General features: G+C 44.2%; 1 protein-coding gene across 10 annotated transcripts in view; it reads right to left on the minus strand.

The window, feature by feature from the left end:
• Positions 1-363: 363 nt before the first annotated feature.
• Positions 364-13,952, minus strand: part of ATF1 (activating transcription factor 1) — a 935,797-nt gene continuing 922,208 nt past the window's right edge. For 8 of the 10 annotated variants that reach the window (XM_069653441.1, XM_069653442.1, XM_069653439.1 and 5 more), the window contains one exon: positions 364-1,438. In XM_069653441.1, the coding sequence (XP_069509542.1) occupies positions 1,294-1,438 (145 nt within the window). In that variant the 3' untranslated portion in view covers positions 364-1,293. The remainder of the gene's footprint in view (positions 1,439-13,952) is intronic. The other 2 variants (XM_069653444.1, XM_069653446.1) reach the window with 2 other exon arrangements.

The following is a 13,952-nucleotide window of genomic DNA, read 5'->3' on the forward strand; positions in this document are numbered from 1 at the left end:
AGAACATTACATTATTTCAACATTGCTCTATTCAACATCATGTTTGCTCAATGTTTCTGGAATCAAGCTGCCGTAAAACAAAAATTTCAAAATACTGAGTGGAATACGAAGACAAACTAATATCCAAAGCAATTTCTGAAAAGAAAAAAGCAAATAATGAGGATTAAACTTACTTATGAATGTGTAAGATGCTGACAGCTAACATGAATTCTGCAGTGATAGCATCACTTTCAATTTGATTAAGTTAAGCAGATTTGTAAAAAAAATAACCTAGCATAAGCCTTTTTATTTTTTCCCATCTGAGTAAATGTCACTAAAATTTAAATGCCACATTTTCAGAGTTCCTAATTCACAACTCACATCTTTTTTAATTGTTCTATTTTTTATTTTATTGTTTTAGTTTGCAACATTATCCCGATAATCCTTACATCTCAGTTCAGTTTTTTTTTTAAACTAAACAGCAATATTCCTCCACAATAAAATAGCCAAATGAATTTTCAATACTGCACAATAATCAGTTTTTGCTTTTACAGTTGAACGAGGTACCAAAAGTAAAACGAATCTAAGCTTCTTGCAACCTGTTTGTGAGCTGTACCCATTCACCCTAAATATTTGGTTCCAATGTACTTTAAGACGTTATGAATGTATACACCTGTTTGGTTGGTCTTGCAAAGTGATCTGGAAAAGACCAAAGCACTGCATTCTGCAAAATGATGTGAAAGTTAACAAAGAAAGCCAATAAATTAAACCATTCAAACGAATGCAATTTACATAAACAAAATGTAGCCTTCCAGCAACCTATTCGCTTTAATTTATGTTGTTACATGTATATTTGGATGCAAAGGGTAAAACCACAGTTGGTACAAACATCAGAAAATGATAAAGCTCTGAAAACATGAACAAATCAAAACCTATGCAGTCCAGCAATAGCTTTTTAAATTCATATACCTTTATGAAACATGTTAACTTGTAATCAATTCATATTGGTAAGTTCTTAGTTGTAAAATGTTTGACATCACAGATCTTAGGCCAGGTTTCAAAATATGCGTTGTAGTTTTCTTGGGTTGTGTGAAACTTGCTGCGGTTCCAACTGGAGTTTTATTCTTTTTTTGATTCGCAATATCAGCCACATACTGTAAACACATTCCTTACAGCTTCTTAAAGATGTGACAGTTGGATAAAAAAAGTGTCTTTTTTGACCTCACTTTAAGAAATGTTAAATATAAAAAAAAGTTCCCATTTAAAATTCATATAAAGTTCTCCCCAAAAAATTATTTCTCCAAGTTTTGGTTCTTACACTGCTTTGTGACAGTAAAGATCTTTCAAAGTCTTTAGTTCTTCAATTAAAGTTTTGTTTTGATTTTCAAGGACTGCAACTCTATTTTCCAAGCATTTAACATACTCTTTCTTCTTTCTACGGCATTCCCGGGCTGCTTCCCTGAAAACCAAAAAGACATTTTGTTACTCTTCCACAAAATACATTATTTGCTGCCTATGCACAGAATTTAAATGAACCAGTTCTTGTTAACTGCCCAGCATAACTGATTTCATATCTGATTTGGTATCCCAAATTCTAAAACCACTGCCTAAGATTAAAATGCATTGTTTGTTCAGTCAGTCCATACCACCATAAAAAGTTATTCTCAAGCTTCCCAAAAGGTACAATGAGCTGTCCCCCCCACTCCTGATGATGTCCACTCCTTCTCCAAATATTTCATATGCACTTTTTAGTTCAGGTCCCCAAACTTTGTAAGGACCTCCTAAACATTAGGGACCACTCCAACACCCTTCAATAAAGTTCTGATTGCTCATCCTCCATAGCTACATTTGCACAGTACTAGGCACTCAGAAACTACCATGGTGGTTATTTTGCACAGTTTAAAAGCATAGTAACAACAAAAAATGATTTGGTCGTAAGCATGAATTTCAGAAATCATAAATAAAATAAATAAAAGGTTGCTTGGTGTTCATGCCTCCAAATCATGTATTCTGTAGAGTGGTAGCAAGCCTGAGTATTTGATATTCACTGACAATTGACACCATCAGATAACAGTGGTGAAGCCAACAGAGCAGCATGAAAAACACATTTGTATTTGTATTTATTTATATAGTGCGCAAAGCCATGGGGCATCTAGGCGCTTAACTTAAGAATATGGTTACAGTAAGTGCTGGAAGCGGACAACTTACAATAATTACAGCTCAGGCGTACATTAGGCCTGCATAGTACAGATAGAACACATACTTGGGAAAGCTCACCTCTTGTTACAGGGAACAACCTCATAGTACATACAAGGACATGGTAGGTGCCTATGATACATACTTGGGAAAGCTCACCTCTTGTTGCAGGGGAACTACATCAGAATACATATGAAGGACATAGGTGCATAAAATACATACTTGGGAAAGCTCACCTCTTGTTGCGGGGAACTACATCAGAATAAATATGAATGACGTAATAAGTGCATAGGAGAGATACTTGGGAAAGCTCGCCTCTCGCATTAGGGAAGAGTGGCAGAGTGCATATGGTAGACACGGTAGAGGCAAAGCATGTGTTACATAGTCAAAACAAGCTCACCTCTTATTACAGGTAACTAGGTAAGAGAACATAAGAGGAACTTACATACAGGCGGGATATGACGTTAGAGATGGTCAAAGGCATACGTTGGACGGCGCAAACTAAGATTGAAAGACCAGTAGGACGGTAGTGAATGCATGCAGACAGCAGCAGTGTACTAATATTGGAGAACAGTAAAGCACAAAGATTACTGTAAAGACAAATAGGGTGTGCAAGTAGTGTGGCAGTTATACAAGCCACGGCAATGATATTGGGCTGGCATCACAGCATTATTGGTAGTGACCAACGTTCATTAAAGAGGAGGCGGAATTAAGTGAGGGGAAGGAGCAACAGTTAAGTCAGAGTAGAGAAGGAACATCTGCGGGGTCCGGATCCGTCGGTAATGGCACTAAGGTTACTGACAGAGGCAAGGGAAGAGATCGGCATTGCTAATGACGATCAGGCAAAGTAAACAGTGCATTGCCGAAACGAAGGCAGTGAGTTGCAGATTGGCGAAGCGGCCAAAGGTAGTGTCGCGGATGGGCATCGATCCATGTTTAGTTTCAGAAATGGTTCAGGCAAATGCGGAGAGGGAGGCAGTAAATCCAGTAGCAGCAAAGTCACGTACTGCAGATGGCAAGGTGTGATATAAGCTCAGAGGTGAACAAAGGCATATGGATGGTAAACTCTCGCAGGAGAGTAGCATTGACACAGAGACCGGCTACATCAGAGTGTGGTGGCCAAAGTAGAAGAACGGACAGAAAGTACACGTCTCTTACCTGTGAAGACAGCAAGGCGCCCCAAGCCAGGCACAGACTAGGCAGCTGAAAACACGGCAGGCCAGTGGTGGCAATTGGCAAGTCCTGGGTAAGGACAGGGCCTTAGACACACAGGTCTTTGATACAGGGCTTGGCTTGGCCTCACGGCTCAGCCGAGCCTTGGTATTGGATGAAGGCTGTAGCCAATCGGGTGCCTCCAACAGGCGACCTGCCTCTCCTTGTGAGGACAAGGCAGGAAGCTGAATACAAAACGAAAAAGGTAGCGGCCATCTCTTAGGAGGTCGCCAGGTCTGCTGTGGATGGTGTGGCTGCAGTCTCTACCGCATGATGGTGCAGGGGTGCATCCTTCTGCCGTGTGCACTCACAGATAACCATTTGTTAAATTATGAACTTTTATTTAAAATAATGTGGAAATATGATATTTTGATAAAAGTAAAGAAATATTTTTTACAAAACGTAGTCCACCTCATTGTCTATTCAAAGCAATAGAAATATGTTAACATCTATCAAGGCAATCTCTGCTGTTGTCTAAATCATGAAGCTGCATAGATTATTGTATGCACATAATTTAACATAACCAAGTAATTAAAATGAAAACTACACCAGAAATGTACTGATTGTTACAGATAATGATCACATACTCTTCGGCATCCTTCAATGAGACATTCCTTGCCATACGCCCTGTAACACTAATTGAGATCCCCCAATTCACACAGTTAGACAAAGATATTGAACAAACGTGCGTTAGGATTTTATCAGGTTACCACCGATCGTCCTTCTTAAAAGGCCACAGTCTTCATTTATCCTTCGGTAATTCAAGCCTTGCACAGTTAAAGCAAATGGTTTAAATGGCCGAAAAACCATTTCTGCAGCTTGCAACAAGAGTCTCTTGGTCGGGGCAATCATCTCCACAGAGCAGAGAGAGAAGTTTCCACCAGCCCTGAATTGCTGGGTCACAATCTGTGTTTCAAGCTGAAAGTATAGATTTACTGGTAGCTAATAACACAGTGGGTATAACACTTTATTCAGCATTCACACAGGCTGGAGGTGTGTGCCTCCACTAAATCAAAATGCTGGAGGCGTGGGAGGTTCACAGGGAAAGTGCTACACATTATTTAATTCCTAGCTATGCGCCACATGGATTGCACTTTTGGGCATGACTTCATTATATGTCCCATGTCCGGTATGGCATATGCTCGACAACAACCTCCCACATTCTTTAAGTTCCAAGGCATGCAACTTAAGTGGTGTAAAATAAATCCAGCGTAGAAACTCATATTGTACCCCCCTCTCCCTAATGCATACTGAACCATCTAGGATTAAATCCCCATACTAGATGCAATCTGAGGACTCGATTTCTCTGTTAAGGGCCGTTGACGAAAAATGTGCCCATGTGGTGGATCAGGACTTCTAATTGTAAAGATCAGCTTTATGTGAAGATGCTGGTCATCAAGGGTCTTGTACCACTTCCTTCCAGCATGTCAACCTCTTTGATAAGACATCTGGAATGACTGGCCAATTCGATTGTTTCAGCTCACGTTTATCACATCAAAGATTACAAATAACTGGTTTATGACCATCAAACAGATCTTTAAGTGTTACTCTGCCGGGGTTGCTTCATATACGGATGGAGTCTTCGCCACCTCTTCTCTAGAGTGTTAAACAATGTTCCACATGCAGTAAAAAAAGATGGCTTTTGAAATGAGATCCCTGAAGAGCAGAGACTAAATCTCTATGATTTCAAAGTATACCCGACCGTGGTATGAGAATGTTTAGGAATGCACTGCCATTGAAGAAATAATTGCTTCTAACTGTATGGGCAGACCAGCTCTGATGCAAACAATTTCCAGTCTTGGACATCCAATGGGTTCAGCCAATGTTTGTCCACTGGTAATTGTGGTGAACGATGGGACATGCTCCAGTCTAGGCACGCCTGACCTCCCAGAACATGTTCACTTTCAATATTGACAGTTTGAGTCTGGCTTTTTTTTCACTTCCATATACATTTTGTAAGGGTGCAGAAGAAGGAGGGTGACATGTTTGGGATAAATACTTGGTTTCCCTGCCTCAACTAAAGAGAAGTTGTCTTGTCAACTCAAAAGTGTCCACCGGCCTGTGTCTATAAACCTTGCATCTGTCCCTTACACTAGAAACTAAAGAATGAGGCAGTACAGCTCCGGTCCCAGGAGAATGACTTCTGGTTTGTGATTGGTTGAAACGGTTCCCAAATCTTAGAACAGTCTCACACATTGTCAGGTGGAATGGCTCCCCCTTCCCCTGATAGTAAAGTTCCAAACAATACTTTCTTGGTGGGCCAGGAGAATATCTCCCTGCTGACATCCAGCCCCAGATAGCGCGGGGGAAGACTCCCTTCCTCAGGCCTTTTTGAACCTTACTGCCAGCCTGAATTACCAGGGTTCGTGGTTGGTTGAAACAGTTCCCAAATCTTAGAACAGGCTTGTGTTTCTCAAGTTGTCAGGGGAATGGCTCACCTTCCCCCGATAGTAAAGTTCCAAACAAAACTTTCTGACACGTGGTCAGAGGGAATGCCTTCTTCCCCCAATACTAAAGGTCCAAACAATACTTTCTTGGTGGGCCAGAAGCATTTATCCCTTCTGATGTTCAGCCCGAGATAGCCCGGGGGAATGACTCCCTTACCCAGGCCTTTTTGGACCTTACTGCCAGTCCGGATTACCTGGAGACTGACTCCCTTCTCCTGATGTTTTCATTAGGCTTTTAACTTACAACACGCAATCCTGAGTGTTAGGAGGGTCCCCGACCCTGGCTTCTCCTCCTTTGATCTGGCCCACTAGGTTCGCAACCTGGCCATGTACTTCCACAAGGGAGATGACTTATATGTTGTTTAGGGTGCCTGACTCTCCTTTGGTTGTCAGTGGATTTTTTCCCACCTCTGTTGTGAGGGACACTTCCCTCTCCAGTTCTCTTTATGGTGCCGAGGGTCCTTGACCCTTCACTGGTTGTCAATGGCTTTGTTCCACCACTACAATGAGGAGCAGAAGGGTTTGCAGGCTTTCTGCCCCTGTCGTGCCACCCAAGCATTATGGTTGCAAAGGGGCCTAAGTACAACTGCATGCACCCTTTTGGTAAGCCGCCCGTGTCCCCTCCAGGTCTCCTGTGCCACTCTTAACTTGTTGGGGTGTTCGGTACATCAACGGGGGCTTCGTGTGATAGCGGGTGTTCAGTTTCGCTTCTCTGGGGTCTCGCTTTCCCTGCGGCTATGCAACAGTGTTTCTGGCTTCCAGCCTCCTCTCGCCACTGCTGGGCACCAGTCTACTTCTGCAGACATTCCCATCATCAGACGCGGCAGACTGCCAGCATCCTTGGTGCTCTCTTCCTCTGGATCAGTGACGCAGGTTCCCATCTCCCAGTCTTCCGCGGGTGCCCAAGACCAAGCGTTTAGTCCATTGTCGATTTTATACAATGATGCCAGCAGTGTCTGAGTCCATTCTATAAGTCCTTCATCTCTTTTACAGGTTTCATCTTAATTGCTCTGCGGGGCCAACTCATCCAAGTACTTGGATTACCTAGTTACATTACATAGGGCTACTGTCTACAAAGAAGTTAGTAGATGGAGAGGCTAGAGTATATGGGGTGTGATGTTCTCACAAGGGCTGTACCCATGATGGTCGTCCTTACCCCTAGAAGGGCAGTCCCTCCCCATGAGATCCTCCAGCATAATACCACCCCCAGGGGAACTATCGGGTAGCGGTCTCGCCTCCCTGGCCTAATGGGAAAGGGGACTCCCTCTGTGAGAAGTGACGACATCTAGTGAATCGCCACAATTTATTAAAGTACCTAGCCAGATTGTGGCAGACTTTGGCTGGGATATGTGCAGCAAATGTTTGTGATAAATAAAGCAACTTGGGCATTGGATTCATTTTAAGTGTGTAAATCATACAAGTTATGGACAATAGACCATCCCATCTTTGCAGGTCTGCCCTAATGTTTTCTGCAACTGGTATAAAATTCAAAAGGCCTGTAAAACCATTGGAAATGTAAGAGCCTAGGTGTTTGATTTTTCATCCTGTACTTTAAATGGACCTGCTATATTTGTGGTTTTATTTTTGGGTGCCTTTAAAGGCATCAATTCTCAAATTTGATATCCTGCAGAGATCCCATGTAAGGTGAGACTATCAAGCAAGATCTGAATGGATTGTGCTGGCTGTAAAATGTAATCAGGACATTGTCTGTGCAGAACGAGATTATAGGCCCATTGCCTCCGAGGAAAATGCCCTTTACATATTGGGACTGTCCAACCACAGTTATCCATGTTCCAACTGTTGGATCACAATAAGAGTGACAATGGAAGCACTGCCTAGTGCCTGAATATAGACATAATGGAAGAGTATTTTGTTGGTGTTGATCATAGTCGAAGGAAATTTGTAAAATGCTTTAATTACTGATTGAGATGGACCCACCAGTCCCACCTTGAGAAATATATTATCCACTTCTTCCTTACCAGAACTAATATTGACTAATCTCCCGACATGTTCGGTTGAGTTGTGACCTTTATTTATCATAAACATTTGCTGCACATATCCCAGCCGAAGTCTGCCACAATCTGGCTAGGTCATTTAATAAATTGTGGCGATTCACTAGATGTCGTCACTTCTCACAGAGGGATATCACTGCCTCATTAAACACCTGAGCCATCTTGGGGGCCTACATTACGTTTCTTGTAAATGTCCATTGGTGGACATTCAGGTCTAGAGTCTTTAGTCCACTTTTAGCTCACCTATTGCCCGTTCAATCTCGTCCACCATGAATAAGAGATTCATGATCTCTAGCTCCCCCTGGTTCACTGATGGAAGCTCCAACCCGTTCAGAAAAATGTTTGGTTCCACCTATTCGTTCTCTATGCGTTTCTTTATATAAATGTTGGAAGTATCACACAAACTGTCCATCAATGTCTTGATCTAATAACAGAATACTATTTTCATTTTTGATTTCTTCAATTGTATGTTTCTGTTGGTGTGCTCTTGAACAAAACTGAAAGTCAAGCACCCATTGAGTCTCGCCTTTCTCAAAAAAGCTTGCATCATATGCAAGAAGTATTTTTCAGTTTCTCAGTCACCTCAAAACGGTTTTTGTGCCAAGTTTGCGAAATGCTTTTTCGGAACCCAGTTGTTTATGCTCATGCTCCAAAGTAGCTATTTGAGTGACTTCTTGAGTTAGTAACCATTTTAGTTTGGATGACCACATGACCATACACTGTTCCCTAAGGAATGCTTTTAAAGTGCTCAAAGGCGTCCTAACCTGCATTACATGGAATCAAATTAAACACCAAAACCTCTCCATCACATCACCAAGAGTATGCAAGATAACAGCATATTTCAGCATGGACAAGTTCAGACACCACCTGGAAGCAAGCAACGGGACATAATCAAAGGGAAGTGATCAGTGATGAGCTTTGGGCAAATATCGCACCTGTGCACATCAATTACTTACTTAGCCATTTGTCATGGTGTACAAACCACATATCTATCCTTGAGTAGGAGGAGTGTGTTGCAGAGCAGAAAGTGAAGTCCCACTCCCCAGGATGATTAAATCTCATTTGAAAGCAGTCAGACCTGAACACAGGTGGCCTATTTACAGAAGGGACTAATGCCCATTAATACCCCCGCCATAAGTGCCAAATAGAATATGGCGCACATTTGGCAAACAGCTACTCAAAGAATATTGGTTTATCTCCTACCAGTGCATAGACATTGAGCAAAGTGATCTTATGTACAAGGATTGTGCCATGCAATCAAAGATAATGCTCCTCTGGATACACTTTCTCTCCCTTGAAATCCATGACTCCCTTGCAAATGGCATGGATTTCACAATGCGAATAACCGCCCCAATCTTTGGGTGGTAAATGGTGCACTGTATAATTGATTAAAGCAACTCCTAGCATATTTATGGAGTGTAATATAGGTATACACATTACCTTTTTCCAGAAATTCACAATCTGTATTGAGGCTTTGCAAGTGTTGTAATATGTTATGGTATCCAGTCATTTTACCGAAAACAAAACAGAGGTAAGTTTTAACAAGAACCATAATAACGAAAAAATTCCAAAAATATGAATTAAATATGGGATACATTACTCACCGTAATCATATTTCTGATGCTTGCATCTGCTTAGATTTACATGCTTTGCAAAAGCCGACATCTAGTGGAAGCTGCAGAGTATTACAATTTGTTTTTCGAAACTCGAAAATGGGCGTCGACACAGGGTGTGCCAGTAATACTATCCCTGGTGTGACGTCCACTGTACCCATGATCCCTCACGCGTCTAGGACCCTCAGATTGTATTTTTTCTGACATGAGGTAGCATGAGGAGAAGCGTGAGTACAGATGATCCAAGCAGATATAAAGAAAGGTAAGACTACAAGCATCCATGTGCCTTCTCTCAGAGGGGAGGAAGGGTGGGTCGCATGTGAATCTAAGCAGATACAAGCATCAGAAATACGATTACGGTGAGTAATGTATCCCTTCTGAGGCTTGTGGAATCTGCTTAGATCACATGCTGTGCATAGATTAGCGAGCAGTACCTGAAGGAGGTGGGATGTGAGAAGGGTCATGAGCAAATAAATGTCTTAGAACCGCTTGTCCCACTTGGGTATCTGTCTTGGAATGGGTGTCAATGCAGTAGTGCTAAGTAAAAGTGTGAATAGAGCTCCAAATAGCTGCTTTGCAAATGGTGTCAAGGTGTACATTTGCAATGAAAGCCAGAGTGGCCCCACTGCCTCTTGTAGAGTGGGCCCTATGCGTGAAAGGCAGAGTTTTTTCAGAAAGTGAGTAACAGCTGGATACAGTTAATAATCCACTTAGAGATGGCACCTTTAGAGACGCGATCCCCCTCTCTGCCTGTAGCTACGGGGACAAACAGCTGATCTGTTTTCCTTAGCTGTCTGGTCTTGTTTACATAGTAGAGGACCGCCCTACGCACATCTAGTGTGTGTAGTTTCACCTCAGCCGAGCTTTGTGGGTCTTGGAAGAAAGCCGGAAGCTCGATGGACTGGTTCACGTGGAATTTTGAAATAAACTTAGGTGAGAACCTAGGGTGTGTGCGTAAAACCAGTTTATCCTTATGGACAGTAAAGAAGGGATCAGGTGTTTGAGACTGCTTTTGTGCATGGGCTCGAATGGGGGGCCCATGAGCTTAGATAGCACCACGTTAAAGTCCCATCCTGGTGGTGGGTTTGAAATAGGAGGGTGAAGTCTCTTTACTCATTCCATGAAGGCTTTAACTACTGGTACTTTCCACCACGACACCTTGTTATGGGAAGTGGTGTATGCCGACAGAGCTGCCAGGTGTACCTTCAGTGAGTTAAAAACCAGTTCTGCATCCAGCAGGTGGAGCATGTATGTATCAATAGTGGAAGGAGTGCAATCAACTGGGTTGATTTGTTTATTCTGGCACCAGATAACAAATCTCTTCCATTTGTCAAAGTAGCAGTGCCTCGTGTTTGGCTTCCTAGATTCTTTTAGGATGTCCATACACCTCTGTGGTAAATTGAGATGTCCGAACTCTATGACCTCAGGAGCCATGCCGCCAGGTTCATTGAGTTAGGTTGAGGATGCACTGTTTGACCTTGGTGCTGGGACAGTAGGTTGTACCAGGCCAGAAGTTTAATCGGTTCGCACACGGCTAATCTGCGTAAGTGTGGGAACCACGATTGTCTCGCCCACATGGGAGCAACCAGGACGAGCGTCATAGACTCTCTGTTCATCTTGTTGACTACCTTCCTGATGAGGAGTTGGTGGAGAAGCGTACTCAAACATTCCTGACCAGTTCATCCACAGGGCGTTCCCCTGGGAGTCTGGTTGGGGGAACCTGGATGCAAATCCTGGGCATTGTCTGTTTTCGCTTGTGGCGAATAGGTCTACAGTGGGGAAGACCCACTGAGAGAAGATATCTTCTACGACTTCTCTGTGTAGACACCATTCGTGTTCTTCTGGGAGGGGGTCTCTGCTTAGAGCATCCGCTAGAGAATTGAGATCCCCTGGAACATGTTGCGATGACAGGAAGATGTTCCGTCTGAGTGCCCATTTCCATATTTTCTGGGCAAGCTTGGACAGATTTGGCGAACACGAGTCCCTCCTTGCTTGTTCAGGTAAAACATGGCTGTAGTGCTGTCCGTCCGGATTTGCACTGACAGATTTAGCAGGTAGGGCTCGAACGCTTGAAGCGCTCTGAATACTGCCAGAAGCTCTAGCAGGTTGATGTAATTCTTGGCCACTGAGTGAGACCAGAGACCCTGAGCTGTGTGGTGGAGATGGCGAGCTCCCCACCCTGTCAGGCATGCATCGGTTGTGACTACCGCCTGTATCTCAGGATCGTAAAAGGGTTTCCCCTTGGACAGATTTTCTCTTGTCTACCAGTTTAGGCTTTGCACAAGTGTTGGCGAAACGACCACTATATCGTCCCACTGACCACTTTCCTGAGACCACTGTTTCGCCAACCATTCCTGCATGGGACGCAGGCGCAGGCGCGCGTGGGGGACCAGATAAATACATGACGCCATCATGCCCAGCAACCGCATTGCTTTGCGTACCGTTATCTGGCGACTGGACTGATATTGCAGAATTTGCAGCAGTATATTCCGAATTCTTTCCTCGGAAGGAAAGGTCAACCCCTCTTGAGTGTCTAGGATAGCTCCTAGGAACTGTTTGGAGGTGCTTGGCACCAGACTTGACTTTTTCTCGTTTATTGAGAAGACCAATCCGAAGAGGAGGTTGATTGTCCTTTGAATGTTTGTTCTGCAAATTACTGGGGTCTCCCCCGTGATGAGCCAGTCCGGGTAAGGGTGCACCGGGATTGGCTCCCTGCGTAGGTGTGTTGCCGCCACCACCAGTACCTTGGTGAATACCCTTGGAGCCGAAGCTATCCCGAAGGGCAGTACCTTGAACTGGTAGTGCCGACTGTCCACCTTGGTCCAATACTGGGCGCATTGTTAAATCTTTTTTTGGCACAAGGAAGTAAGTTGAATAAATACCCTTGTTTACCTGGTGTCCCGGGACGAGTTCTATCGCGTCCTTTGCTAGCAGATTCACGATCTCCTCGAGGAGAATCTTCTGGTGTTCCAAAGAATGTATTCTTTGTCGTGGAGGATGGTTCCGGGGACGCTCTTAACAGTTCTATGCAGTACCCAGCAGATACTGTGGACAGCACCCATCTGTCTGATGTGATCCCTTCCCAAACTTGGGTGAAGTTGGAAATGTGTCCCCCTACTGGGGTTGCGTGAGAAGGGACCCTGAACGGAGCGTCACTGTTTTGGTGGAGGCGTGCTGCCTCCTTTACTGGGACTTCCTTTACCCTTACCACGTCCTCTTTTATTACCCCTGCCGTAACCCTGGGTAGACTGTTGGTTATTATTGTTCCACGGTGTACCCTGCCCCTGGGAATAGTTAGATCCTCTCTGGGAATTTTGGCCGCGTGGGCGACGAAAATTGCCATTCCCTCTCTGATTAGGGGGTTTGTTGGTTAGTTGGCCTAGGGATTTGAGTGTCTCATATTCGTCCTTGGCATTTTTCAGCGCATCCTCGACGACGCCTTACCAAACAGATCCGGCTCCACCGGTTTATCTAACAAAGATGCTTGGGTTTCAGCTTTGAATCCAGACTGCCGTAACCAAGCGTGTCTCTTGATAACAGTTCCTTCTGCTATCAATCTGCCGGCATTATCCGCGGCATTAAAGGTTGCTTTTAAAATGCAACTGGACACGGCTCTTCCCTCCGCTGCAACTCGTGCCAACTGGCTCTTTAAGGGTTCTGGGGCAGAGTCTATGAGTGCCGCGACTTCTTCCCACTGATGGCAGTTGTAGCTGGCCAACAGGGTGGTGGAGTTGGCAATCCCTGCCTGGTAGGCGGAAGTGGAGGCTACTTTCCTGCCCAAACCATACAGTGTCTTGCTCTCCTTGTCGGAAGGAGCTTCGGGTGATGACAAGGGTGTTCCAGCCCTCTTACAGGTGTTAGTAACAACCAGGGAGTCCGGTTTCAGATGCCCCCTTATATACAGTGGGTCTGATTGGGCTGCCCTGAAAAGTTTCTCAATCCTGGGGTTCACAGCCCTGGTGAGGTTAGGATTTAAAAGTGAAGGGTCCATTCTTCTCTGAATAGACCTAAGGATAGGGATGGCCTGAGCAACAGGCCTCCTTTCTCCCACTAACTCTTCTTCAAAGTCCTTCTCCTCGTGAGCACCTTGTGTGTCAATGTGGAAATGTTCTGCCGCTCGGGACAGAACTTCATTCAGGAGAGGTTGATTGTCATCAGGGGAATCGGTAATTGGGGGTTCTTTCTCTACTGGGGAATCTACTCTGTAGGTCTCAGGGTCTTCCTCTTCCTGGTCCTCATCATCCCCATAGTAGCCTGTACCAGTTTGCTCTTCCAACATGCCCAAATTTGGATCCTCACAAAAGGATGTATCCCCTTGATATTGGGAGTAGGGCTGTATATAGAAGGGGTCCGAAGACCGTGTTGGGGCTTCAAACCAGGACTTCTTACTTGGAGGTATTGGATCCTTAGAGCCTGAGGGTGCTGACCCGTCGGGAGTATAGGAAAGAAAGTGTTGAGGGATTTTTGTGTAAAAATCTGCCAATGAAGACATC

The sequence above is a fragment of the Ambystoma mexicanum genome, chromosome 3q (assembly GCF_040938575.1).
Source record: "Ambystoma mexicanum isolate Mex_15411 chromosome 3q, UKY_AmexF1_1, whole genome shotgun sequence".
Lineage (NCBI taxonomy): Eukaryota > Metazoa > Chordata > Amphibia > Caudata > Ambystomatidae > Ambystoma > Ambystoma mexicanum.